The sequence below is a fragment of the Periophthalmus magnuspinnatus genome, chromosome 5 (genome assembly GCF_009829125.3).
Source record: "Periophthalmus magnuspinnatus isolate fPerMag1 chromosome 5, fPerMag1.2.pri, whole genome shotgun sequence".
NCBI lineage: Eukaryota > Metazoa > Chordata > Actinopteri > Gobiiformes > Gobiidae > Periophthalmus > Periophthalmus magnuspinnatus.
The window spans coordinates 5,485,111-5,498,864 of NC_047130.1; the positions used below are offsets into that span (position 1 = coordinate 5,485,111).

Consider the following 13,754-nt stretch of genomic DNA (forward strand, 5'->3'; position numbering starts at 1 on the left):
CCTCGGATGAATGCATAGACTAATATCATTATGTGGACATTTTTGAGTTATAACATCTCCAGGGAGACAAGAAGTTGACAGACCCTCCATCAGAAAAGTTGTATAGGCTCTCGTAATGTAAATACTGTAACTTATGTAACGTTCCAAGTCAAATGCTGTAACTTGGTAAGCAGCATATCCTGTCCTGCTCACATTTAACGCACCATGAAAAGCCTCTAGCTAATGGCAAATATGTGAACTATGCATCTCAGGTGTCATATCCGTATATATATCTATGTGAGTGGACAACCAGTGACCAGTCGCTAACAACACTGTCACTGTATCCCATGAGGAGCACTTAATGTCCCATAGGCTCACACATACATCCACATGACAAAAAATAAAAACAACATTCATATTTTGTCAATCTTTTATTATTAAACAAATTGACAAGTCCCTTTTGACACAGCGGGAGTACATTGCACATGTGTTTTCAAGCACTTCTTACATATGAAATGAATAATAACAATAAAAAGCTAAGAAAGGGTTAACTGGTGCTTAAGAGGGTTACTGCAAAAACTCAGCAAAAGGCTACTGTGGTCAGAAATGCATTACAATAGTGACTTGTGTGCAAACCAATGGTATCTGCACAGACATATACATAATAATAGTAACAGTAATGCTATAGATTAATCAAGTTCCTAGGACCAGCCTAAGACTATAGTTTTTAATGCAAACTGACATATTTCTGCTGTTTTATATGAGGAGGTTTTCCTAAGCTGCAAATCACATGTTTGATGATAGAAAGGAAAATAAACATGTTTTGACCTGTTAGTTGATTTTGCACTTTGCAACTTTGGCAACTGAACAATTAAATAGGAAAATGGGAATCAAAAACAAAAATGCATCAGAAGCTGTTAAAGTTGTGTATCCCAGCACATCTGGGTTGATTTTAGTCAGTTGTAGTTGTGTACAGTAAAATCTAAATACCTTGTTATTGGGTGCAACTTAATCTGTATAGTCCAGTATTTGAAAATAATCTATTACTTATTACTTAAAGGTCCTATATTACGCTAAATTTACTCTTTCAGTCACGTTAGAATGTTGTTACCTCCTCAAAAACATACCCAGAGTTGTGTTTTGTTTCATTCACATGTTTGAGTAACCCTTTATTCTTGCTTGTCATGAAGTTGTAGTTTTCATATTAACAGCTACCTTTTACCTTATGTTCAGTAGAGATATTCAGAAAATAGCATAATATGGATACTTCAACTTACACTTTCAAGTGTGAAAATACTAAATGGCATGTCAGACTGAGATGTACAGTTGTATTAAGTGTTTTCAACTATGAGTATTGTGGCCCTAGTAGTGCTTGTAAACATAAAATAGGGTGAAGTGAGTCTTTTATGAGTGTTATAATACAACCTTTAAATGACTCCATGTAGTTTATTTTTCCATACTCACAAAACAAAAACAAAATTCTCAGGTTGATGTGAAGGAATGGTGAAAGAAAAACATATGAGGAATTAATGGGAAATCAGGTGCATCTAAAGGCTAGCATATCAACACTGAGCCACCTTCATTTGACTGTAGACTATGAAATGGTAAATGACTATTAGGTGTGGGCAAGACAGTTCCCCCAAGACGAGACAGGAGGTTGGGTCTACGACAACGGATGAGATTTTGACAATTTATAAAACGTGGTTTGGGCTATTCAGTTAACACTTTTGGCCTCTAAATGTTTTACTTATTTTATATTTTTGTTGTCACTATAACTTTTCAAAAGCTGTAACTCGCCATCATTAATCATTTTTGTCCAATCTAAAAGTAAACACATGGACAAGATAATCTTCCTTGTGCGTCTTGTGGCACTTTTATCTTGAGAGATCTTGTGGTGCGAGATCTTGTCCAACCCCCAGTGACTATGCAGCAAACACTATGTCACATGTACTGATAATATACAGTCACTTCTGCATCTCCTGTGTTTCTCAATCTGTGGTACTTTCAGGCATCAATGTTCTTCACTATTTTCCATCTGCAGATACTTGAGCTCATTCTTTTCACACTTAAAGAGGGGGTATTTTAATTCTATTTGCAGTTAACACATGACATATTTAGGTCATCATATTCACCTTTTATTGTTTTGAAAATGCTATACTTGCCAAAAACAACACAGTAACATGTTTGGTAAGTTTCAAGCCCCCCTTCGATTTGCTCTCCTCTAGTCACTCTCCCTTCAGAGCACACATTTAATCCCATTTTATCACATTACAATCAACGTCCAATTCGCTAATGAATCGATTTCCTATCGCATCAGGTGTGTGAAGTTGTAGTGTATTGTTTTGGGTCATGCTTTTGTATATTTATGGAGCATTACCATGCAGATGAATGGGTAACGTGAGCTTGAGTTTTTGATGAGAGAATGTTGTAACATGGTAGAAAGCTCAAAAAAATCAATTTTGCATAATACCCCCTCTTTAAAAGTCATCCTTCAATCAGTTCTTTTAAGGGTGCGTTCACACACAGAACTAAACCAAAATTAGAACATGTTTCAGTTTTAGTCATATTTAGTCCTGTTTTGAACTTATAGGACTATTCGTTGTTTAGTTAAGGCATTAGCTTGAAGGGTAAATATATGATGTATTATTGTAATTATTTGTCTATGGTTATGAAAAAAAAAAAAATGTATGAGGAACAAAGTTGTTTGCTGCTGAACTTGTAAAGCTAGATGCTGTGGGAGCCTTGTTGACTTTTTCCAAGGGACAAACTTGAAAGCTAACAAACTATCATGCAGTGTAACTTGCCCTTGTTGGAGGTCGTATAATAATATCCAACAGCCAACACACCAGTTGTTATAGCGAGACAACTATGTAAAGTCTGGTTAAAGTAATAGTCGACATGTTTTACACCAACATGCTGTGTGTAGAAAATTCATTACATTGGAAAATACAAGTTGTATAATCTTAACTTAAGCAATATCAAAATATTTAGGTGAAATATCTTACACCTGTACACATTTACAAGTTCTTCAAAACTGTAATTTGTGATTAATGCTGTTACTAAGTTTGTGTGATTTGTAATGTTTTTGTCTTGTTTGCACTGAGTTTTACATATGCCGCTGGTATATGGCATTTTTGGGTGAAAGGTCAGGTCAGGTCACATGGTTCATATCTGGCCTCATCAGCAGCACGTCCTCTGAGACTCTGAGGCCTGGCGTCCGATTTTAAAACTCTTTCCTGGGCTTCCTCCAGCAGCGTCTGCAGCAGGGATTCGCTTACCTGGAGAGAGAAACACAAAATCCGAATTTATGCAACAAATACATTACCATTACCAGATACTGTACATGTAATACACTTGACATGTAATACCTTGTAATACTTTGAAATAAAATGGATGTGGTTGAATTGTTATATGATATGGAGAGTCTAATACAAATCCATACAGTTCTATTCTCAAACAGCTACATCATACACTTTTGTCCCTCCCACTCCTTCAATTGGTCAGCGAATGAGTAACATATTAAAAGGGAACATTTTATGTAAAGTAAACTTTTGAGTGTTCCTTCATCATTAGCTTACTCAAAGTTGTATTTTCAATGATTTATCCATGCTTCTGTAATCCTGTTTTGTCCTGCAATACAGACTCATCTCCGCTCACTTCTCAATACTTAATTGCATTTATTCAAACTATTCAGATTCTGGGTCATCCCTGTAAGGTTATAAATGTAGTTTTTTTTCACTCATAAAAACAGGTAAATTAATATCTGCTCCTTGATAACGCGAAATGTAACGTGAGCAAATTTAGATAAACATCACAGGTTATAATGAACAAAATATAAACTATTGATCCATGGCTGTTACATATAGTAAACTTCCTGAAAAAGCATACATATTCCAACTGTACATTAAATCATGAAAATTGAGATTATAACCTTGACTTTCATAAAATCAGTCTACATTTTTATTACCATGTTGTTCTTCCCTAGTTCATACTATACAAATCTTTTCATAACTGCCAAAATAATCATAATGGGCACATACCCTACAGTAGAAATAGTAGCATTTCCAATTTATTTTTTTAATATATACTTCCAGTCATACATTTGGACAGTCTTTCAATTATTTTTCTTCTTTGTTTTCATGACTATTTACATCGTAGATTCTCACTGAAAGCAGCAAAACTATGAACAAACACATCTGGATTGCAGTAAACTAAAAGTAAATTTAAAATAACTCAAAACTTGCTTTAGATCAAATAAATAATAATAACCACCCTTTGTTTTGAACACTGGTTTGCATTTTCTTGACCCCAACAAGGCACAGCTGTGAAGTAAAAACCATTTCAGGAGATTTCATCAAAAAGATCACTGAGACAAGGCCAAGGGTTTGCAGCGCTGTTGACAAAGCAAAGGGTGTCTACTTTGAGGATTTTAATATAAAATATAGAAAAAATATATTTAAAAAAATTTGTAGTGTTATTTAACTTTTTCTCTGTACTACATAATTCCATATATCTTGCTTATATATATTTATTTGATCTTGTCTGTATGTATATAAAATGTAGAAAGTAGTAAATAAAGAAAAACAACATTGAATGAGAAAGTGTGTCTAAACGTTTGACTGGTGGTGTATGCATTTTTTTCCTAGTTATTGTTTATTTTTTTATGTTTTGACTTTTTTTTCAAAATTATAGTTAATGAGCTTGTGCAGATTCTGATATTCATGGTGATAGTGGCTCTTATTTGTCTGACAATAACGCAAACCGGTCCACAGTGCTGCATCTGTTCTGTATATTTGTTTTTTGCTGACTTTTTATGTGAAGCACTTTTGTCAGCTGAAGTTGCTTTTAAATGTGCTATATAAATAAAATTTAATTGAATCTACACGTTTATTTGGCTCATCTCAAAACACTGTCTGCATAATGATAATTTGGGGATGTTGGGGCCAATGGGTCCTGGGGGTTAAAAACACACTCACTTATCTCTATAAACACCTCGTTGATGTTAATGGCATTTTTGGCACTGGTTTCCACAAAGATGGCATGGATAGAATCTGCATAGTCCTTTGCATCTTTCTCTGGTACTTCTCTGCGAAAGTAAAAAAAAGAAAAATATTAATATTGTATAAAATCTAAATAATTAGTTTGAAAAGATACAAACTAGGATAAGGTTAAAGGTGCCCCGTGTACCTTTTCTGGTGGAGGGTTCACCATTTACTCCATGCAGATTTTATTGTTTTGTCTACAGTGTTCCACAGTATGACATTAAACTTCTCTATCTCCAAGAAGACAAGCACGTGAGCCACCAGGACAAGTTAGAGAGCTGTATGATTTGGGAAAAATATCTAACTGTGATTTTTCTGAGAAGGATTGTGATTAGTTGAAATTAGTTTAGCAATTTATGTTATGTTTAATAATATGATTTGGTTCAAAGTTCAGCCTTTTTGTCAATTCTTCTGGACGTGTGTCAAATGTGAAGTATGAACTGACAAACAAATACAAGAATCACATTTCAGAACATGTTTGTACAGATCTAAACTATAGGGTTTGTAGTTTTATCCACAAAAATACAGGATATTTGGTTGTTTGTGGAGGAAATTATGGTACTTCAAGAATCGCAGCCTTTTTGATTTGTTAATTATGTCCATGCTGATTATGATTAATCTTGCAGCCCTACCAAGTTGCAAGTTGGATCTATGTAGAGGCGAGCCAGCTCACTGTAAGAATGCATGCTTTTCAAGGTATTTATTTGCATTAAAACGCTGATTGAACACTGAATCCAAGATAGATATAAGTTTAATGCCACTGTGAAACATTCAAGGAAAAGCAACGGCATTTCCTTGGAGAGAAGCAGATAATGAAACCCATCACCAGAAAGGTTACATAGCTTTAAGTAGTGCTAAGCTAGAAGCCAGAAATAATAGTAAACTTTACCTGGCATCAGTGAGGTCACATTTGTTGCCTGCGATTGCAACCACAATATTTGGAGGTCCATGTTGCCGTAGTTCCTTCACCCAGTTCTTCAATGTTTGAAATGATTCCTGTTGACATACACATAATATAAAGCATAAAATATTATTGTGCTTTTCAATCAACATAAATCCTTCTATACTACTTCAGCTCACCACAGTAAATGACTAGCCTCCTAAAGCCACTCAAATGTTAATAGGAAATTCATATTGGGTTTACTCCAGATGAATGTTCTGAGTGAAGCAAAGGTACACTGACTGACTCTAGTGTTATTCATTATAAATACATTGTGATAAGCATATCAGTTCCAGTAAACAAATGTTTTTCTTATTTTATATACAAAACCCTAAATGTTAATTTATACAACATCTGTGAACTCTGCTCTAGCAGTTTGGTGCCCCAGTTTTAATGTTTTTCTCAGACTTTCTAAAAGCAGCATTTTTATTGATTGCAAACCCGGGAAAAACATGTCTCATACAGATCTATAATTTTAAGTTTTGAGAGGAGATCTGTTTTTTTTTCCACCTGAAAAATATAATATAGATTCATAGCTGAGTGTGCTGGAGAGCAGGAGTTGGACACAAATGATGAGTAGCTTGTGTAAAACACATGTTAAATTAATAAGAGTGTCCTATAGTTGTGGTAATAATAAAATAGGTAAAAGCCTCTTGGGAGACAATTCTTATTTAGGCTGATACATCCATTTATTCAATCCAATTCTAAAATCTGCCAGATTGCAGGAAATTACATCTGTTTTGTGCACAATTTCCTAATGGGGGACCTCCAGACCCCCTGATTGAAAGAGATGTACACACATCAGACTTTTATGAAAAATGTAGCTACAAAGGAAAGGGGCCCGTGCCCCAGTATAGCTGTAGATCTAGTAACGTCCCTGCTTACTTTGTTCTCCAATTTTATTTTCTTAATCAGTGATACACATAGGATGTGCAGCATCAGAGGTGCCGACAACTTCACAGCTCTTTATTGTGATGATGTTAACATCAACGTCAGCTCCCATTGGGCACTGCCGTTTCCTAACACAGAAGCAAGCGGACTTGTTTCTTTTATTATTAAACATCTGTATATATAAATTATAATATAACGATCCACGGGTGTTGTAGATTAACTGTATAACAGGCTCACACACGATATGTCTTCTTTAACAAGGCCTGGAACACTAATTTGTACAATCTGCCACATTTGGCCCCCGGCCCATATTTTGTACATCCCTGACCTATTCTTTCACAAATTGAAAATCAGGTACTGTAGCTTATCTTTAAAAATGACTAATTTCAATTATCTTTTGGCAGTGAACCATAAATATTAAAGACAACACACAAAACTAAATACCTCTTTTGTGATATCATACACAATGATGGCTGCTGCTGACCCTCTGTAGTACATCGGTGCCAGGGCTCTGAACTGTGAAGGAAGATAAAAAGTACTTTATGTGTTACACAATTCACACTATCATTGCAATTCGAAACCATTCTTAATAATACCTCAAACTTATTGAAAAAGATATTAACAAACACTTTTAGTTTTGGACCAAGAGGCTGTAAATTTCCACGCGGACCTCACACATGTGGTAGCCATCAGGGAAAGATGAGCACAATGTGTCAAAAGCTGTTAACGTTTGGGTATTTATGGCAGACTTTACATTTGATCTTAACTCAATACATCACACAGGCGCGGATAATCAAAACAGCATGTGCACATTTAGGAATCCACCAGCGCTTGGGATGGGAAGGAGATGGCAGTTCATATATAACAGGCGCCTTGGTATGTCCCTGGTAAAGTACTTAGCGATTCTGGAACAAAATGGGGTGCAGCAATTAGTATTTGAGAAGATTAGGTTCATGACAGGAGGGATATGCCATTCATTCCTAGAAGTGTTGTTACTATGCTAAAATAAATAACTCAATTTTGATGCTAAGTAATAGGCTTGATATATGATACCCTTTTAGGCAACAGAATGAACACAAAGAAATTGCCTCTTAAGTATTGCCATAAGGTGTTACTAGCTAATACTAGTTCTATAGATCAAGACCACCCTAAAACTATTTAGGAAAGGTTAAATACTGTCCTATTTATGTAACCTTTTAAATATTGTTACTTCAAACGAGTATTTAGTTTTGATACAAATTTTTGCATTGGTTAGCATCTAATTCCTATTCATGTAATCCAGAAAATAAGTACACCAAGATTTTGTCCTCAAGTAAGTTTTTTTTTTTTTTTTATCAAGTGAGAAATCTAGAGGTTGGAATGCTCTTAGGTTAAACTTCAATAGTAATTTATTTACAATCTAATATCCTCTTTATATTATTACAAGGTTAAATGACCAATTTATTACATTTCTTCAATCCCATTTTTTGTTGTAAATAAAATGTGATTTTCTGTTACCACAGCAAATGAATTGCATACATTTTTACACAAAATTTCTTTTCAAATGTAATGATGAATAGTACTCTGCTAGAATTCAGTCACAGTGTACACAAACCCAAACGTCACTGTATTTTTCTTATCTGCCACTATCATCATTTTCGAGCACTCCTCTGCCATTCCCTTGATATACACAAACCCTGTTTCTTATCCTTCTCGAAATTAACAGCTATGTTAGCACACGTGTCATGCATTATCTAATGATATTTGTTTGAAAAGCAGCGGCTCTCCGACAGTCCTCCACTCTGACTAACCTCACTGTCCTGCCAGCTTTTTCCTTTACAATACGATGGAATAAACTATCCATCTCGGAGTGACACTCTTACCTCAGTGCACATTCCACATTATTATAGTTGATATTGGCTCAAAATCCACTCAACGTGATCCAACATTTGAGATATTTGGCAACTACGCTGCCTGCAAGACTGCCATTCCTGTGTGGTCTATGGCTGCTTCAACCCAAGAGCAATCAAGCTAAATCCGCCGTACAGAAGCCAACAGAAAAGCTCTAGTGATGCCCAATCTGCTCTGACTAATTACCATAACCACATGTTTAGTGCCTAATGAAAGAAGCGCCTAGTTTAATGTTTGTTTTGACTTAAATTGGTGGTTTTGGGGGCTCGTAGAGGCCGTTGACAGCTCGGCTCATAGTAAAGGTGTCTACAGATCATAGTCTTAGCAGCTCTGTCTTACGCACTCGCTTGTTCCCATTTGTCATCTCAACAGATTTGGAGACTGTATAAATCGTCTGAGGTTAGGAAAGCAGCCGAACTAATCCGTGTAGTCGGCAATTTGGGATGAAGATGTAGAGGGCGCTGGGTACATGGGCTGTGTGTCTGTCTGTGAGCTGATAGATTTGATTATTATTTGGGTAATTTTAAAGATTTATTTTCTTACCAGCATCATGGGTCTTAGGCTGGGTACTCCATGACCTGGATATGGTGTTCTTTAAATCTTTTACTAATTATGTTTTATACTCAGCATAAAATTATATTGGTTAAATGCATTTCTGGCTGAACACACCAAAATATTTATTACCACAATTCTTCCTGAGGTTCAAAGATTGTACTGATTTAAATATAAGTAGGGATGTACCAATACTGGTATTGAATATTGGTTCTCTTGGACATGTAAAGGTACATTGTGTCACTTTTCTAGTGGGAGTTCGCCACCTACATGTTTCCATGGAGACATTATTGCTTTGCCTGCGTGTAAAATAACTCCATTCTAACTATGAATGGAGTCACCTTGACGCAGATCTGACCCGTCACTTGTCATTACCTACTTGTCTCCATTAGTGATATAACAATACTTTACTAATAGACTCAATACTCAAAACTGATTCTGATACCATGATGAAAATGACACTCTTTCTTTAGACAATAGAATGTGATTGTCAACATTAAATCATAGTATTCCAAAAAGGTTAATTTGGTTTCCTTTTATATTACTTCAAAAAGTAATGTGAAATCATAGTATTTTCTTTCACATTTTACATTCTATATTGGTCCATGGCCGTATACTTGTCTATGTAACCTGACTTTTAAAAGATCAAATAAATAGTACAGTGCAATCTTGTTTTTTATCATCTAAAATTAATTTATAAAAATCAAGTCATTTTTATCTCTGCGTGATCTAGAAAAAGCAATTTGCGCTTTTATTTACTCGTGATTAGATTACTGCAATGCTCTCAAAACGCAGCAGCTCGATTATCAACAGGTCCAAATGGATATGACCACATTACCCCAGTTCTCGCTGCCCTCCACTAGCTACCAATCAAACAATGTATTGATTTTAAAATCCTGCTTTTAACATTTAACACTTTAAATGACTGCGCCAGGGCACTTAAGTGATCTCCTTACACCATATGTTCCAGCTTGTGCACTCTGCTCTAATGAGAAATCTCTTCTTGTGGTGCCTAGGACCAAACTTGCCACCAGAAGAGACCGCGCTTTTTCGGTTCATGCCCCCCATCTGTGGAACTCATTGCCCCTTGAGCTCTTTTAGAAACTGTAATTGTAATTTCATTGATTGATTTATTGTATTGTGTTTAATATGTTATCTGTGTTTTTGTATTTTCTTTTTGTATTTTTGTATATGTGGTCATATACTTGTTCTGATACAGCTCAAGATCATTTTAAAGCTATTCAGGAAAGGTTTATTTCTGTCCTGTGAATGTGACTTTAGTATCAATACCTGCTCAAATTAGTACCTAGTTTCGATACTAGTTTTGTATTTATTACTAGCTGACTTTTGGTATGTTTGACAACCCCAGACTACATGGAGATAAATAAGTTTTATGACATACTGAGGAAAATTCTAGACAACAGTAGTTACCAGTATAACATGACGCTAGCTAGCTATACAATTGTGAATTATCCAGCATCTAACTGCTCCACTTTTCTCCAAAACTCCAAAATAGACCGAGAAGAATAGAGAACACTCAAAGGGATAAAGCAGGTCTAGAGTGGCAGCACGTCTCAGATAAGATCCCAGCAACAGCACACCCCAGTGGGCAGAGACAGCTCCGGTTTCAGCCTCTCTCATCTTATCTTAAACCGACCGGTGTCCTCTCGGGGCTGCAAAGACACCAGGCCTCAGGGGAACCAGGGGATAAAAGAAGGGGACCAAACCTTATCTGACTTCAGTGGAAAGATTGTACTAGAGGAAAGCAGAAGGACATGCACTATAAGGGAAGTGATGAGAAATGTCTACAACTGGTTGAGTCAAAGGAGAGAGTGGTCCATAAATACCAACTAAGGCCCTGTGTATGCAAAGTATTGTTTGGTATTTCAGTTCAAAAACTAGGATATGGTATTCTGAGCCCTTAATCCTGAACATGTGTGCTGGAAATCTCTTACAACATGTGTGAGGCAATATTGTTGCAACTTAATTTACACAATACCTTGACAGTCTGTATGGTACTTAAAGGTGCACTGTGTAACTTTTCTACCTGCTTGTCCCCATAGAGATGTTATTGCTTTGCCTGGAATATTCAACAGTATGACATTAAAATGATCTATTTCCATAGAGACAACCAGCAATGCAACCAGGCCGAGTTAGATCTGTGGGAGGCGAGCCAGTTCACAGTAAGCAAAATAACCTGTAATTGAATAAATGCAACATGGAGGCATTTAATGCCATACTGTAGAACATTCTGGGTAAAGGAGAAAAAAACAAACTCATGGAGACAATCAGGTTACAGACCCCCACCAGAAAATTTACAAATTACACATTGAAAACATTGCTGAAAAAGATCTGACTAGCATATACTGAAATGTTAATTAAGCAACTTAAAATTATTATTATTTGCAGAAAGTTAAATAATTGCTGCCATTGCAACTACTACTGCTAGCTTGTAGTAGAAGGTTTGGTTAGAGACATATTTAAACCTCAAACAAGTCATCTACAAGTACCTTTGAACAAGTTTTAAATAGTTTACAAAAATATCTGCTCAGGTAATTATAATTCAAGGGAACATGCCAATAACTCCACCTCTGATATTACAAATACCTCATAGTGATCTTGAGGAAAACCTAGAGAGACTCCTAAATTATAAGAATACTTCGAAAGTGAAGGTGTGAGACTGGAGGGAGTGACAGGTCAAAGTTAACATGAAAGGACAAATTATACCAGTCTACAAAATTTTCCAGTAGATTAAACCAAATTCATTGTTTTCCAAATCCAACTTAACTCAGGGTAGAGAGGGACAGAGGGACAGGGATCCTAAAAACTAAAAACTCCTCAAAGGAACAGTCTCACTTATCCAAAGGTACGCATTGCCCCCTATCAGAAAAAATGTAAAACTACACAACACTAAACATTTTCAATACGTTACATAGATGGTCTTCTGTCTGACAAACATGCTGTTACTAGACTTTATAACTAAACCTAAAGCCATTGTGAAGACAACAATGGGGACAGTACAAACCCGCTCCTGTCCCGCTGTGTCCCAGATCAGAAACTTGTGCAGCTCATTCTGGTATTGCACTGTCTTCGTCATAAAGGATGCCCTGGAAAACAAGTAACAAATACACCGTTATCACATAACTGGCTTGCAGTTCCATAGCTCTTCTCACATTATTGCGCTTAACATAATTAATTATAACTATAGGATCTCTCTATTTGCATGTAGGCATTACTGAGTTTGAAATCAATCTGGTGACATGTTTTTATTTTAACAGCACATCTGGAAATATATTATTTTAGAAGAAATGTGAGACATTGTATCCTTAGATAAAGAATTATATGCATTTTATTATACTAAAGAAAAACATTGTTTAATTTGATGTCATCTATGCGACACATTCTCAACAGAGGTCTCCATTGTTTGTTCTTGATGTGTTCTCTTTGTGAATCTCATATGGTACGTAACACGCTTTAAAGATATTGTGTAATTCAACTAAATATAGTCAAGCAAAATTTGATGTTTAACTAATTAGGGTTACTATTCCTATACTATATTTGACTATGGTTAATGTCACTACATCAAAAATGAAATGTAGTTTCTGTTCATGCAGTTCAGATCAGAAGAAGGAAATGAGTAACATCTCTAATAATAATGAAAGATAGTGATCGCAAAGTGGAAGTGAGTAGAGACAAACCCGATAGTGGGGTTGATGTTTGGATCAAAGCTGTCCTCAACGAATCGCCAAACGATACTTGATTTTCCAACCCCAGTCTCCTGCAAACACACAAAAGAATAGATTAATATATTATGAAAAGTATAGCTTACAGCAGTATAACATTCTTTATAGTCAGATATTACACAAACAATCTAGATTTCCAATTAAACTGTGACCACAAGACAACATTATTATAGTCAGCATATTAATGCTGGATTGCTTCATTATTGCCAGTAATGTCCACTTCGTATTATTTGGATGACTCACATGTAATTCATAATTAATGGTTGGTCACCTCATTTACAAGTTTACCATGAGACAGTCAGTAAAATGAGCCGTGGTGTTATCGGATACAGAAAGTAGACAATTTGACATAACATTAGTCAGCGTTTTAAACATGAGAAGATAGTGACTTACCCCGAGGAGACAAACTTTTAACTCTCTTAGTGTCATGCCCATCTCCTCTATTGAAATTTGTTTGTTATGAGGAGCATTGGCAGCTTTCCCTTGACTAGTTAGTTTTGTGGAAAAATTCTTCAGGTGGTCGTGGTTTACAGGCAATTCTACTTCATTGTGGTTAAAGTCATCGCATACGCATGTCGAATTAAGTATTCTTCTTTACAGAGTTACAAATCGCAGATTAATGAGCAGTATCCATCCTCTTGTGAATGTTGTAAACAGCTACCTGAGACTAGCACTGGACTCGCTCCGCCGCCATCTTGGATTACGGCATGAGGTCAC

At 35.8% G+C, this 13,754-nt stretch overlaps 1 protein-coding gene across 1 annotated transcript; it reads right to left on the bottom strand.

Annotated features, from left to right (window-relative positions):
- Positions 1 to 391: 391 nt before the first annotated feature.
- On the bottom strand, positions 392 to 13,747 carry rab22a (RAB22A, member RAS oncogene family). Its single transcript, XM_033967036.2, has 7 exons — positions 13,431 to 13,747; positions 12,993 to 13,072; positions 12,320 to 12,401; positions 7,297 to 7,368; positions 5,911 to 6,017; positions 4,956 to 5,065; positions 392 to 3,257 (listed from the first exon to the last, which is right to left on the bottom strand). The coding sequence occupies exons 1-7, from the start codon at positions 13,470 to 13,472 to the stop codon at positions 3,160 to 3,162; spliced, it is 591 nt and encodes a 196-aa protein (XP_033822927.1). The 5' UTR covers positions 13,473 to 13,747; the 3' UTR covers positions 392 to 3,159.
- Positions 13,748 to 13,754: the final 7 nt, after the last annotated feature.